The sequence below is a fragment of the Narcine bancroftii genome, chromosome 6, assembly GCF_036971445.1.
Source record: "Narcine bancroftii isolate sNarBan1 chromosome 6, sNarBan1.hap1, whole genome shotgun sequence".
NCBI classification, from domain to species: Eukaryota; Metazoa; Chordata; class Chondrichthyes; order Torpediniformes; family Narcinidae; genus Narcine; species Narcine bancroftii.
The window spans coordinates 203,758,746-203,774,409 of record NC_091474.1 but is presented as its reverse complement, the minus strand read 5'-3'; the positions used below and the strand labels follow the sequence as shown (position 1 = coordinate 203,774,409).

General features: G+C 37.2%; 1 protein-coding gene across 10 annotated transcripts in view; it reads right to left on the bottom strand.

Annotated features, from left to right (window-relative positions):
• ahi1 (Abelson helper integration site 1) overlaps window positions 1-15,664 on the bottom strand; it is a 343,535-nt gene that overhangs the window by 143,647 nt on the left and 184,224 nt on the right. For 9 of the 10 annotated variants that reach the window (XR_011340684.1, XM_069887253.1, XM_069887251.1 and 6 more), the window contains 2 exons: window positions 11,619-11,670; window positions 9,407-9,483 (listed from right to left, as the gene is read on the bottom strand). The exons of the other annotated variant lie outside the window; for it this stretch is intronic. Coding sequence is in view for 8 of the 9 variants with exons in the window: in XM_069887253.1 (XP_069743354.1) it covers window positions 9,407-9,483; window positions 11,619-11,670 (129 nt within the window). In the remaining variant the exon portion in view is untranslated. The remainder of the gene's footprint in view (window positions 1-9,406; window positions 9,484-11,618; window positions 11,671-15,664) is intronic. 10 annotated transcript variants of the gene reach the window in all.

Genomic DNA, 15,664 nt, shown 5'->3' with positions numbered 1-15,664 from the left:
CTAGTACAACATTACTTAATCTAAGCATATAGATTCCTTTTCATCCCCCTTTCTTTTGCACTCTTGTCCCTAAGAATGCTGCCTGAGCACTTGGTGAACTTATCTGTACAGGCACAGCTTTTAAGAATACACCAAATTTTGTGAATTGCTTCAAAAGCAATCCCTTTGCCTACCAGGTCCACTTCTTTTCTGAGTTTAACCCAATTTAACACAATACATGCAAGAAAATATTCAAAATAATACCTGAGGAACAAGAAGCATATCTCGATTACGAATTATTAAACATTTGGATACTCAATCGAAATGTACAGCACACCAAATATGTGCAGTAATTACTGGCAGATTGGTATTCAAATGATCTTTTTCTAAGATACGGGTGGTTTGTGTGAAAACCTGATTGTGCCTTTGAATTGTGGTTGGTGATTTTCGTTTAAAATAATGGCAAAATATATTAAACTTATTATTTTCTTTATACAAAACAATTTTTTGTGTTTTAAAGTAGCAATATCATCTTTCAAAGTTAGCTACTTTTTGAGCAAAGACAAAATCAAACAGCTGAAGAAACTCAATGGAGAAAGAGTTGATGTCACCTTGAGACCTTGCATCAGGAGTGTACCAGTGTACCTCCTACTTTTGAATCTGAAACTGGCCCACAAATCAGATGTGCCTACAAATCAGCCAATCAAGCAACAGCTGTGAAAACAGAAGCCAAGTTAAGCTTTAGCACTTTTTACACAGTGTTTTAATTCTAGGATATTTGAGGCATTTTTACGCTACACCTGCTGTGTAAAAAACACTCTTGAGGAATTGGTGGTGGTGGGCGGAGGTGGTTATTCCAGCCCTGGTCTTGTTCTGCCAGCAGAGGTAGTGATGGTGCCGGAACACTGTTTGTGTAAAAGGGACATTGCAGCACCATGATGGAAAGATGTGTTTGTGTACTGTATTTTTTTTAGTGGATTTACTAGTAAGCATTTAAAACTTGGACAAAACATGCAAATAGGATAACAGGAAAAGTCTTTTTAAAAATAATACCGCTGTCCAGCTCTATCTTGTTGTTGCTGTGGGCTGATCATGGAAAAGAGTGAGGGCAATCACAAAGTGTGACGAGGTCTAGCCCCAACCTGGCAATGTATCATTCCCAGTACATCACTGATTTGACACTAGGTCTGCCAGATTGAGCTGCAATTAAGCAGCAAAGGTAAAAGGCAGAGTCGATCTTGCTGACAGCAAGTAGTTCACTAGGGAATACCTGACTGGCAGGCATTTGGGGTTTAGCCCATCTTGGTTGTCTATGCATGTTCCCATAAATGCATGTCTGAATCGAGCTGTCGATGAAATGGCTGGAGCTGGATATGAAGTGAGCTGGTGGATTTGTTAGCTAGGTGAAGCACTGATGTTTTGCTGGGAGAATGAGAGTTAATTTAATTCATAAGTACATAATTCATGGTTTTGACAGGACAGATGTGGGCTGGCTGGTGGTCTTTCAAAATAGGACTTGATCATTCATGAATAAGATAAAAGTATACATCAAAAGGTACTGAGTCTGGAACTCTACAGGAGGGTGTGAATGCTCAATTACTGAATGTATTCAAAACCTTTAGATATTAAGGGAGAGGAGATGTGTTAGGGAGTGGCATTGTAATAAAAGACCATCCCCCACACTGATGCCACCGCCCTGCTCTCAGATATCTCCAGATGTCTCTAGTCATCTTGTCCTGTGAGCAAGCTAGTCCATGGGTTCGTCCTCAGTTTGAACAGTATGAAGCCTACTGCCCCTCTACCCCCTCACCCGACAGTTCCACACCAGCCATCAACAGTAATAAGTAAGGGATTACTTAAAGTGGTATATAAGTGGAAAGGACTTTTGAAATACACAGCTATAGATCAATTCTTCCAGATTTTTCCATTCTTTTATAAATTGTGCGCATATTTTCCCACGCTTTTATAAATTGTGCACGTGTTTTATTCCCGCTATGATTTCCCCATGCTCTTCTACTAATTGTGTGTTAATAAAAATAACATTTCATTGCAAACCTTTGTATCCAGACTTGTCTCTCTCAAACCTGACACTTTCTCAACACAACAATGACCAGTGTGGGCACTGACAATGGGTCACCGAGTCTCCTGACAGCCCGCCACCAGCTCCCACACTGATCCCACCGGCCTGCTTCCCCCCAACATCCCTAATTTCAACTTCACCAATAAGAGCAGGGGAATATTTTTGAGCCATTTTTTTGGAAAAAAAGTGGGTCTAACATGCTGTTATACGTGACATTCAATACTGTTGTGTTACACACCCCACCACTTTTGCTCCAAGAATGCTGGCTTGCTATGTAAAAAGACTCACTGAACCGACATTATGCTGGCTTTGCTTGGTTCAGTGTAAACGACCATAGCCAGCTTCATGCTGGGTCTTCCTTGCAGCAATATCATGGTATTTCTGTCTAAAAAACAACATTTTTGAGGCGGATTATCTTTATGAAAATTGATGAATAAGACATAGATCTGAAAACTATATTCCTCTTACTGATGATGCCTGCATTGTCCAGACTCAGCAAAATGTTACCTTTGCATGCCTTGGTTCAAATACCCTTTTGACTGAGAAGTACATAAATGTAAAATAGTTTGAGCACTTTTTATTTTGCTCTTCAAACTGAAGAGACACATTGGAGTTGACCACAATGATGGGTCTGGAGTTGCATATTGAATCATACCAGGTAAAGTCAGCATATTTTCTTCCATGGAAGAACTTTGGTGAATTAAATAGGTTGCAAAAAGTTAATAAAATTATAGATAGTAATTAAAGAAATTTCCTGAAACTCAAATTAATCTATTTTTTCCAAATACTGTCCTTCCGATTTAAAAGTGTTAATATTCGACTCTAAGAATCATCCTTGATTCTGCCAGTATTGTCTCAGTTGAAGTTTGGTGTTTTTCATTATCTGGATTTCTTGCAACAACACAGATTGCATGATAGTTCCCAGTTTTAATGTGATGCATATGCTTATAGGCTGAACTATTATCACTAACCACAGACTTTGGCACTGCACAAAAACCATTCCACCTTTTAGCAGTTATAAAAAAAATCCTGGCATCAAAAAAATAAATTAATCAATCAAGGGGCAATATTCTGTTGGATGCTTGTTTGTAAGCAACACATATCTATGAACACTGCTCTTATTTCCTGCACAATGCAAATAAGACATAAATGAAGAATGAGTACAAGATTGGCAAAAAGATTTTAACTGATTAGGCAACTGGGCCAACATTCAAAATGAATGAAAATAAAATATTTCAGAGGTTTTGACCAAGTAGAAGATTTAGCAGCATTTTTTTAATGTGTTCAAAATAAATGCCACATTTCAATCTGAACAAAGTGGAATGGAAACAAGGTTTCCTCTACACCAATGGTTCTCAACCTTTTTCTTTCCACTCACATACCACTTAAGTAATCTCTCTGCCATAGGTGTTCTGTGATTAGTAAGGGATTGCTTAAGGTGGTATGTGGGTGGAAAGAAAAAGGTTGAAAGTACTGTTTTAATCATACCTAATTTTAGGACATTTTTGCTCATTACTGTTTAACTTTACACAAGCAGAATGATAATGAAGATAATTAATCTGATCAGTTATCAATATTCATCTGTTTTTGGATGATCTTGCCAGGAATGTGGCAAGGACAGAATCAAGGAGAACTGTTTTTCAAATGGCATGAAATAAAAACCTACCAGTGGTAGACAAGAAAAAAGCCAATTGTATTCGATCCTATCCAGTGTAAAGACAAAGAAGAAAAGCTATATTTCAACTGTGTGAAATGCTATGATCACATCAAGAATGCCAGAGATACAGATTACCACTGATTCTATCATTCGAGATGTTATTGGTGATTAAACCATCTTTCCAGCAGATTACCAGGGATAAAAATATAGTGGAAGAGTACAATTAAAGACCATGAGAAATTTGGAAAGTTACAGTCTATATTACAAGTTCAAAAACTTGAGAAAGGGGGATTTGAGAACTTTTTTTAAAAAAAGGGATGATAATGGTATGCCTCACACATTGAATATTTCAAGTTGTTAATCATTCTTTAATTATAAACAGTGTATTTAGCTAATATCCAACAGGTCAGATTCACAAGCATTTCGCATTACATTTGTGTTGCTCTACACAGCTCTGCCTCCATCACCTTTTCTTAAAAATGTTTTAATATTCAAAATATCATGCAAAGCAAGGTCTTGATAACTTTCATCTCATTTCTTGGAAAGATGGTCTTTAAAAATTATTCTTAAAAGTGAAGAAAATGATGAAAGAATATAGCAATTTAAAAAAAAAACTTGCCCTTAGATACTTCCTTCTAAACCAGGATTTTATGATGTGCAAATTCCTCTTCGGATTAATTAAAAAGCAAAACACAGAAAATATGCAATTTTTAAATTTCTGTTTGTACAGTGAAGACACTGATACTTTAATACTTTCCTAATTCGTGAATATCACTACATAAAGTTGGCCTCAACAAAACAACATTGAATTGCTCAACAGTATAAATGCATTTTGTCTACATTAGATGAAAGGAACAAATGTTTAATGGGACTAGAATGCCAAGTTCTATATATACTTTGCATTTCTTATTTATAAAATGCAAATAATGTAAATGAACAGCATCCAAAAAGATAAAAAATTTCCATATTGGAACAATTTAACTTTGTCTGACAGAATTAAATAAAGATGACTACTTTTCAAAAAAAATTCATGTCTGTGCCTTATTTTGCCAATCCCAAACTTTTGACCTTCAAAAGCAGATTTTCATTTGCATAAACTTGCAATTCAAATTTTCTGTCATTCTTTACCTGTTATCAGGGCATTCTTCTACTAGTAAAATGTCATTTTACAATTGACATTTACTGCCTTAGGTATATTCCCTTTCCATCTCATTCAAATTATCTCTTTAATTATGATTCACAAACCATTATACACAGAATTTCACATACATTCATTATAAACTTTTTATCAGCAATTTCTGGCAGCATCGTGACCCAGGTAGTGAGGTCTCACACCTCCAATGACAGGTTCAATCCCAACCTTGGGCGCTGCTTGTATGGAGTTTTCAAATTCCCTTTATGACTTCATGATATTCCAACAGGTGTTCTGGTTTCCCTTACACTCTAAAGATGTGCGGTTTGGTAGCCATTATAAATTGACCCTATAATATACGCGTATAGTAAAATCTGGGGAGAGAGGATAGAGAAGTGGAGGTAAACAGGAACTCTGCAGGTGCTGAGATCAGAAGCAGTGCAGGATTAGTGTAAATGGGTGTTTGATGCTCAGCATAGATTGGGAAGCTGAATGGCCCATTTGTGACTTTATGACTTAACTGTAAACTGAACTCCCAGCTAATCATAATATATAATTGTTACACACACACAAACATACTTTCTTGCATTTAATGATTTTGAAGGCAAGCACTAATGATAGTCCCCATAAGAAAACGTTGTTGATCTACGTCTGACAATAATTCTGCAGAGGCGCAAGTGTAATAATTCCTGGGATGAGAGCAGCATTCTATTATGAGCATTTCAGAAAGTTTAATCTATCCCTTGTGGAGTTTAGAAGAATGAATGATCTTATTGAAACCCATATAATCCCAAAGAGTTAAATGAGATATTATCACCAATGAGAGAATCATGAACGAAGGAATATAGTTACAAGGGGGTGAAAACACAAAGCTGGAGAAACTCAGCAGGTCATACAGTGTTGTTTATATAGTAAAGTAAAAATGTATACGTTTCAGGTTTGAGCCCTTCATCAAGGTATGGAAAAATGTCAGCAGGTGTCCAAATAAAAGAGTGGGGGTGAGGTAGGCATGGCCGCAAAGGCAGAAGGTAATAGGCGGAGTAGGGAGGGAGGGCACAGAAGCAAACAAGGGGAGGAGGGATGGCTGGGTGAATGGGGGGGGGTGTGTGAAAGAGAGCTGGAAGTGAGAAGGGAAGGGGAAAGGGAAGGGATAGGAGAGCAGGTTAGCAGAAACCTGAAAAGTTGATGTTTCAAAATATATGTTATTGATTTCAGTTGATTATATTAACAAAATTCCAGTTTATCTGACACTTGGTTATCCCTCCTCCCCTTACTCCCTCCCTTCTCCAGCTATTATCTCCTCCCATCTCTTTTATTTGGACATCTACCAAAATTTTTCCATACCTTGAAAAAGGGCTCAAGTCCAAAAGGTCAGTAATGTATTTTTATCTTTGTTATACAAGGGACTCTGTTTCTCCAGCATTGTGTTTTTTACTTTTCACAAACTAACAAACTTCTTAATTTTGTTAGGGACAAAATGGACTTTGTTAGTACTAACAAAGGAACAGCAAGGAAAATTCACCAGACAATGGGAAATTCAAAATAATATTTTTTATTAAACTATAATAACATGACATTTCTTACTTATTTCTAATGTAAACTCTAACTTCAACTCTAAATTTAACCCCACTATGCACAAATGTAAGAGTGTGTGTGTGTCTCTCTGTGTCTGTGTTAAAGTCCCAAACTCTGAAGAGTCAATTATTAAAACTTCTGCATCATTTTGATGTTGTTTGAGGGTCTTAATTTTCAGTTCAGAAATAATTATGAAGCACTTTTAAACATCATATCTTCAGGCCTCCTTAGACTTACAATTCCTTCGATGATTTGTCCTTCAGACACATTTTCCTTCATATAGGAGTGACCATTTTCTGGGCACCAATAAGAAGTGGACATTTATTTAAAAGCCACTTATGTTGTATCTCCTGTGAATAGGATAATACAAGCCCTGTATTTCCTGGAGGTAAAATTTTCTTCTTCTTCAGTTTTCTTCTTAAGAGTCACGTAGTTTTCATCCATGATGAGGCTGCACTCTATTTTCAAAAGAGCAGTTGAAAAGAGGCCTCCCTTTTGAAATCCATTTATTTTCTGTATTGCCCTTTTATTAGGAGTAACACAAAACAGCACCTATTCTGGTTACTGTAATTCAACCCTGTCTTTCTCAAGGTTCCAACTCTGGTGTGTATCACAGGGTTTTAACTTCTGAAACTGATCCAAAAAAGTCTGAATTTGGTAATATATTTCTCCAAATCATGAGACATTACATCATCAACAACAATCTCAATTCTTGGAAACCATGTGCTGGGATCCTTAACAGTTTTAGTTTCATTTCTGCAAAACTTCTTGCCTTTTCCAAAACCAATCCATATCCATAACAACCTCTGACCTCATCCCTGTTCAAGAGGCTTAATTGTTTTTAAGAGTCAACTCCGAGAATGAAATCTTTTCTCTGTTTAATGGTTTTCTGTAAATGTGCTGTGACCTGTGTATGTAATCAACTAACCAATGACATATTTATAATAAATATAGCTTAATATTAACCTAAATATTAATATTAACACATGCATTACAATTTTCGTGTTTTACTTACAAGAGGGTGGTCATTTAAAACCAATGTACATAGGAAGTTCTCAGAATTGTTGATATTCTCCATACCAAAGGGATGTGGAGGTAAGATCATTGAAAGTATTTAAAGTCAAAATGGGTAATATATTTGAAAAAAAAATCAGAGAATTCAGAGCTATTAAGATCGATAGGGAAGGAAAGTAAAGGCTAGGGTTGAACCAGTCATGATCATCTTGAATGGTGGTGCAGTCTTAGGGGATGTGCAGTTTACTTCTGCTCCTATTTTCCTTTGTTCTTGTTTTACAACTTGCTCTGTTGAGATTTTCCACACAGGTGTTAAGTCTTTTTCCTTAACCCCACAACCATAAATGCCAGAGCCCTTGACCACATCTACCTCCTGCATTTCTGCTCTCACCCACTCCTATCCCAAGCAGAGCAAGGAAAAACATCCCTTTCCACCCCACCAGACTTTGCAATCAATGGATTAACTTCAACCATTTTGATGAGAATCATCTCTCCACTTTAGGTATTCTGAAAGGACTATCCCATTTTCAACTTTCTAGTTTGTTCTTCCATTTCTTTTTCTCAGGATACTTTCCCATGCAATTGTTGGAGATGTAAATAATTTTTTAAAACTAATTTTCCTTCCTTGGGTACCAGATAGTCCTTCCAAGTGAAGTAATGATTTGCTTACACTTCTTCCAATTGAGTTCACTGGAACTTCTGGAAATTGTACAAGATGTGATATAAGTGGAACTCTTTCATGTCTCAGCAATTTCTAAGTAATTCATCACAATCAAGTCAGGGCTACCTTACATCATTATTACACAGCACTTTCCTTTCACAAATTAACCCAAGGTAGAGGTCTCTGTTCTTTCATCACCCTACCCACTGGAATATTGTCTGACAAACATTTCCATTATTTGATACAAAATACCAGTTTACTCACCAAGAATCTTGCCATCATTTAAAAAAAAACCAAGACATCTTCTATGCCTGACCAGTTAAAGTTATCATCCAAAACCTTACTGTGGATGACAGTGCTGACATCTTGGCTTTTCTTGAAAACTGATTAAGTAATTGACTATACTTACCAGTTCCTGCTCCTATCCAAATTATTCCACAACTGTTGATAGTCAAGCCAAGTAAACAAAATAATTAGTTTCTCACATCCACTTTTTCCTTCTCACTATTTCCACAAATCATTGTTAGTTTTGACAGAGTGCAGAGAATTTAAATACAGAAGAGTACCTCATTCATACAAAATGATTTTCTCTGTATTTAACATGAAAATTATAAAAATCAAATAGCAATGAACTCTACCTTGAAGTATCTTGCAATGATATCATGGGATTGAGATGAATGGCTGACAGCTAGTATAACAATCTTTTGTAACAGTCATGACTGAAGCTGTTAGAGAATTTCCCCAAAATCGCCAGTGGCTTCAAATTTGTTTGCATACCTTGGTACTACTCCAGGTTGCTGCATCAATGTCTCAATTTAATTCTGGATTTCAGCTCCATCCACAACTGAACTTTAAGTCTGTAATGAAGCCTGGGCCAAGTTGTCCTGAGGGAATCCAGACTGTCTGCTGGAGAATGTGCTTCTTGACAGTCTGATTTGACCATTTCTTTCAGTGAAATTGAGAGTGGTTCAACTTGTTCTATTTTGGAAAGTACATGTCCTGGCAATTACCTACAATGCTAAGTATGTACCAGTGATGGACAGAGAGGAATGGCTGTAATAGCAATCTGGCTAGTTCTGCTGCTCAGGTCTATAACTATACTATAACTATAATGTGATCAGGGCATTTTCTGACTGAACATGAAGTGAATTGTATTATATTAAGACGGCACCTTTAGGATGATGCCAGGAAACAGAGTTAAGTAGTCAACTATGTTGATTTTTTAAAAAATTGATTGAAGGAATTTCCTTGAATTCACAGATAAAAATGTAATATTTTAACATTTTTATAAGTGTTATCAATACTTACACTGTTGAGATAGCTATTGCCCACTGAACTAAAACTTAAATCCCATCTTGTATCTGAAGACATCATCGGTACCATATCTATTAGATAAAAATAGAAAAACTGTTCAAAAGTATTACACATGGATTTTTCAATTACAGTTCAACTCTGATTATCTGAAATGGTCAAGACCGGGCCTATGTTGGATAAATGTTTTTTTCAGATACTGGTCTTTTTTAAAAAAAACAGCCTAGTAGCAACAGCAAATTACTTGTATCAATCTTTAAACAACAAGCAAGGGAAGGCTTTTTATGCATTAAAATGTTTAATTCTCGCCAACGTCGTCGCTGATCCCCGAAATATCCCCACCGCTGCCACTGATCCCTGTGGAGGCTTTCGTGGGCCAGTGGAACATTCACTGGCAAATCGGTGGGCTCCTATCTCCCAGCTCACTGGAGCTCCTAATGCCCAAGTCCTGACTTTAAATCCTCCCCCAGGCCTACTGCACTCTGAGGAGTCCAGTGTATGTGTGCGGTAAGGGCGAGAGGAGGGCTCGGAGTCGGCGTCAGGAGCTCCAGTGTGCCGAGTAGGAAGGAAACACCACCGCTCCAGCCCAGGAGGCCACTCTCCTTGATGATGCTAGATCAAGAGATTCTTCCGACCACTTGTGGAACGCAGCTTGAGAGGGAAAGAAAAGTCAATAGGGGAAGGTAAAGAAAAAATGTAAAGAGAGAGAGTTACCTGAAACAAAGACAATTGTCATTCTAATTTCACGTTGAGTGAATATTTTTTCAGTTCAGCTCAGAAAAAAATTCAGATAAATGAGGATCTCTGAATTGTTTTGGATATCCTCATTTTTTAAAAAATTTGGATAAATGAGGATTTCAGGGAATCTGATTTTGCAACTTTCTAATCAAACATTCTCATCATGCTACTCTGCTAGTTACATACAAATTATAATATGGAAATAGAGCACCTGGTTCAACCTGCAATACACACAAAAGTGCTGGAGGAAATCAACAGGTCACGCAGCATCTGTAGGAAGTAAAATGGAATTAACATTTGGGAACTGAGCGTTTCATCAGGAACCATCCCAGTATCTGCAGATTTTCTTGCTCAACTCCATTTGGCTCATCTGTCCATGTTCATATTTACTGTTCATCACTGTAGAAAGTACAATTTTAAAAGTTGAAACAGTTTTGATGAACATCATCTTTGCTTCACCAATTAGGTTTCTTCTACCTTTTCTTTTCCTTTCAGCCTTATTCAGTCCTTCCTAACACAAACTATTCTACCTAATTTCATTTTGCCCTCCTGAGCTGGTTAATATAAGAATAGCAGTGCTCTAATTAGCCTGATAAAGTTTTATTCAGCCCCTTTTCAGGACCTGGGCATCATTAGCAAGGCTATTATTATTCCCATTCTTAAATGCCCCTGGGTTATATGCCATTTTGTATTCAGCATCATGGCTATAGGTATGGAGTCAAGTACAGGCAAACTAGGCAAGGTTAGTAGATTTGCTCTCCTGAACAACCACTAATTTCACAGTCATCAATGCTGACACATTGTTTTCTTGACATAACTAATTAATAGATCAATATTACAATTATAGTGATTTCAAACTTGGATCCCGAATTATTATTTGAGGTCTGTTATTAGGCTGGTAACTTTCCCACTGTATTTCTTTATGCCTCTTTGAAAGTTTATTTCTTCTACACAGACACCTACAGGATGGTAACTATGGCAGCTTGACTCACATAGGTTGTAGTCTGCTAGAGGCTGGCTCATGGAAATTAGGTATCGGACTTTGATGAAAGATGGTGATGAGGGCAAGAAGGACTCCCAAAGGGCCTTGAGCACTGAAGGCTTCCTGATTGAATTGGAGGTTTGGACCTGAACTGCAGAGTCTGTGAGAGCACTGGAGGCAAATCCATGGACACTCAGTGTCCCTGAAGGGACTTTTGTTTGCCTCTCTTTCTCCTATTGCTTACAGTAAACAGAAGTGTGTAATACATATTACATTTTTAATGATAAAAGGAAACTTCGAAGACTAATTTGCATATCTCCACAAACTTGCCTAAGCTAAGTGTCAGATAAACTGCAATTTTGTTATAATGTTAATATAATCTCACGAGAATACAAAATGTACTAAAAATATAAAGTAAATAAGGCTGAAATTAAAAAAAAACAATGTTCAGGAAATAACTGGTCAGTCAGCATCTGAACATCTACATACCTTGCTGAATTAGATAGTGATCCGTTTCTGAGGTGCTCTGTTGTACTGATTCCTACAATAATGAGATTCAGATCAATATTAGGATAAATTTTATTAAGAAACCACATCTGCCATCATCCATAGTGCTGCAGCTAGGGTAAATCTGTCACATCTTACCAATTTTCCACAAATATTCCATGTTTCTAAAGGCTTTTGAAACTGCCAAAGTAGTTGCTAATATCAGTGTAAAGAAATAGTATAATGAAATATACTTCTTTCTGTATTAGATGGGGGTCATTCTTAAAACCAGTTGTCTCAAATATTACTGAATTAGGAGGAAATCAGACATATAAACAAATAGCAATGAAACAACTCCTAAAAAAGGAAAGCAAGATGACAAATCCTAAAAAAATTCAAAACTTTTTTTTACAGGCTGCAACAAATACCCACAGGCAAATCAGGGAAAAGGAAAAGAGCACATGTAAATTAAAGAGTTTTGGAACACAAAAATGATGTTCATATTTACACAAATTATCAAGAAGCTGTGTTGTGAATGCTACCAGATTGATACAATGTATTCAGTTAAATCAGGGAATGTGTACCCATAAGGCAAGTTGATGTGCAAAATAAGGAACAGCCTGAAAACTATTTCTGTTAGTTGACATCTATTTTCCTCTATAATCTGTACGACCTTCTCCTGAAGCAGTCTACATTTACTCTGGCCTCCAAGCTGCCAGATAACTCGAGGAGGAGTCACGTGATGGAGTAGTGGCCGGACGGTGAACTCCAGCCCTCTCCAGAAAAGTCGGGAAAAACAAGAGAAAACACAAAGGCACAGAAATAAAAGTTACAGAAAAGTGAGTATAAAGGTGGAAAGAAGATGGCGACAAAAAAAGAAAAATCGAAAGCAACGGTAAGAAGAGAGGAAGAGAAGACAAAGGAGGAAAAAGGTGAAGGCCTTACCTGTCCGAAGAGGCCCGCTGCGGAGAGAGAAACCCGCTCCCTCAGGTCGGTAAATAATGGACTACAAAAATGGCTCGCAGAGCCGAGTAAAAGTGCGCAACCGCATGCGCGATGCGAATGAAAAAAAACACACCGACGGGAGGGGGGACCAGCTGGGGAGTCGATCTCCACAGCCGGCAACGACAGCTGCAGAACACCTGCAGCAAGAAGAGACCACAGAAGACAATAGAAACAAGAAAGAAGAGGAGGAAAGGGCAACAAAGAAACAACAGATGGTCAACCCAGAGGAAGAAGAAGAGGAAGAGTATGGTGAAATAGAAGAAGAAAAGAAAGGCAAGGTAAAGGATATACTTGCTCTTATTAAAGGATACATGGAGTCATTTAAAGAATGGAATTTAAGGATTTAAGAAAAAGAATAAACAACACAGAAGAGAAAATAAATAAAATGGAGATGACCTTAACAGAAATGGGAAAAAAAATGGACAAGATGGAAGAGCGGGCAGTAGCAGCAGAAATGGAGGTAGAAGACTTAAAAAAGAAATTGGAGAAATCTAATAAAAAAACTAAAGAGACACAAGAACTACTAGCTCAAAAAATAGATACAATGGAAAACCATAACAGAAGAAATAACATAAAGATAGTGGGCCTTAAGGAAGATGAAGAAGGCAAGAATATGAGGGAGTTTATAAAAGAGTGGATCCCTAAGACCCTAGGATGTCCAGAACTACAGCAAGAATTGGAAATAGAAAGGGCACATAGAGTATTGCCCTCTAAACCACAACCACAACAAAAACCAAGATCTATTGTAGTAAAATTCCTAAGATATACTACAAGAGAAAAGGTACTGGAGAAGACAATGGAAAAAGTAAGAGAGGGCAACAAACCACTGGAGTATAAAGGGCAAAAAATCTTCATTTATCCAGATATAAGTTTTGAACTCCTAAAGAAGAGAAAAGAGTTCAATACAGCAAAGGCGATTTTATGGAAGAAAGGGTATAAATTTATACTAAAGCATCCAGCGGTATTGAAAATATTTATTCCAGGACAACAAAACAGACTATTCTCGGATCCAGAAGAAGCACGAAAATTTGCAGAACAATTACAAAAATAGACTGAGGGAGGAAGACGGGTAATGAGAGTTAAAATGATCACGATTGATATGTATGTGGGTAAAGACAAAAATAGACTGAGGGATGAAGACGGGTAATGAGAGTAAAAATGATCACGATTGATATGTATGCGGGTAAAGAGGTATAAGAGTGAATAGAGACAATGAGCATACATGAATGTATCTGTACTTAGAGGAAAATATAGATAGTATAGACAAGAATTAATAAGGGAAGGTAATGGAATAGAGAGAATAAGGAGGGAATTAAAAGAGTGACCTTTGTGACATATGAAAAGTGAAATCTTTTCTGGGGGAGGCGGGGTGGGGGGAAATAGCGGTCACTGCAAAATCAGTTGACGCTTGCGAGTGGATTCGCAAATCCAAATGGAGAGGGGAGATGTGGTTGTCCGACAAGGGATAAAGGACAACTCAGGAGGTGAAGGGGAGATTGGGGATAAATAAGATAGAAATAGGAGAATAAGGAAAATGATGGATGTTGTAGGAATGTTGTCTTATAAAGAGTTGAAAATAAGAAAACAGAAATGGAAAAGGAGGAAAGGTAATGATGGAAAAACGGAAAGAGAAGATAAACAAAATATAAAAGGGCTATGCTGAACTATATGTCTTTAAATATTAATGGAATACATAAACAAATTAAAAGGAAGAAACTACCAAATTTAAATGAATAAATGTATTCCATTAGAAAAAATAACATATTGGTTAAGAAATAATATTGAAATATTCGAACAAGTATAGGAGCCTTACATTAAATACAATAGCGAAAACCTACCGGGGACAAACATTACCTAAGTTGATGGAAGGAGAAGGAAAGAAAAGAATGGACTCAGTAGAATTTCTGGTGTAATTTTGTTGAATGACAACATTGTCTAACTGGCTTAATGCAACCTAGATTGTATACCTAAAATGGATGAGAGGGGGGGGTGGGGGGGTGGTTTGGGAGGAAAGGGGGGGGAGAAAAAGTCACTGTATATGTGTGAAAAAGAAATAGTGCATATCATGGCTAATGTGATTTATGGTGTGAAAAAAAAAATAAAAAAAAAAATAAAAAGCTGCCAGATAACTCTAGGGCAAGAGACCAAAGCAACATTCTGCAGATTGTACTTAAAAATCAGTATTCTTCCATTTTGAAGGAAGAAGTGCAGAAATCAAAACCAAATACACCAGGAGGTGGAGAATTTCAAAGCTAACCCATAAACACACTAAGCAGACCCTAAACTTGGATGTGTGGTATGGGCTCACCAGATTTGGCTGAACTGATATTCATATAATTTGGAAGATAGAAAGACAACCAGATAATTAAAGAGTTTATCAGTGCAAATACATGAATGACAAATGGCTTCATCAGCAGAGAGAATTTAGCACCTTTTCCACTGGCACATTGTCCCAGGAATTAACAAGGAATTAACTGGGACAGGGTCCAGTGGAAAAAGAAAACAGTCAGCACACTGGCATTAAATGACATCATTTCACACTGGGGATTGACGGCCTCTACCCCTACTAATGTCCCCGGCGTCAGCTGACACCAGCATGCCAATTAAACGAGTGGAAAAAGGACACTCATTTCCAGTTGAAGGTAGACTCTCCAATCCCTAGGGACAAGTTGTGTTTAGTGGAAAAGCAGTCATTGTCACTGTTAAAGGTGGCCCAGTGGAAACAGCACAAAAGGCTTCCTATCCCGGGACACTGCATGGCCAATTAACTAGGATGCCGGTTGAAAAATATCATGATGAAAGGAAACAAGGTGAAACAACGGATTCCAATAAATGGGGCAAGTTCACATATCACTCCTCATTACAAAAGTTGCAATTTATTTTGCCAAATTCCTGGACACAAAATTAGTCAATTGAAATAGAACAGTTTACGTTGTACTTTACAGTGCCATGCTGGCACAGTGACTACATGCAGAAAATAATTTAAAATATTAGATGCACAAAAGAGTTTAAAAAAATTCAAAGCAAAACTAACATAAAAATTC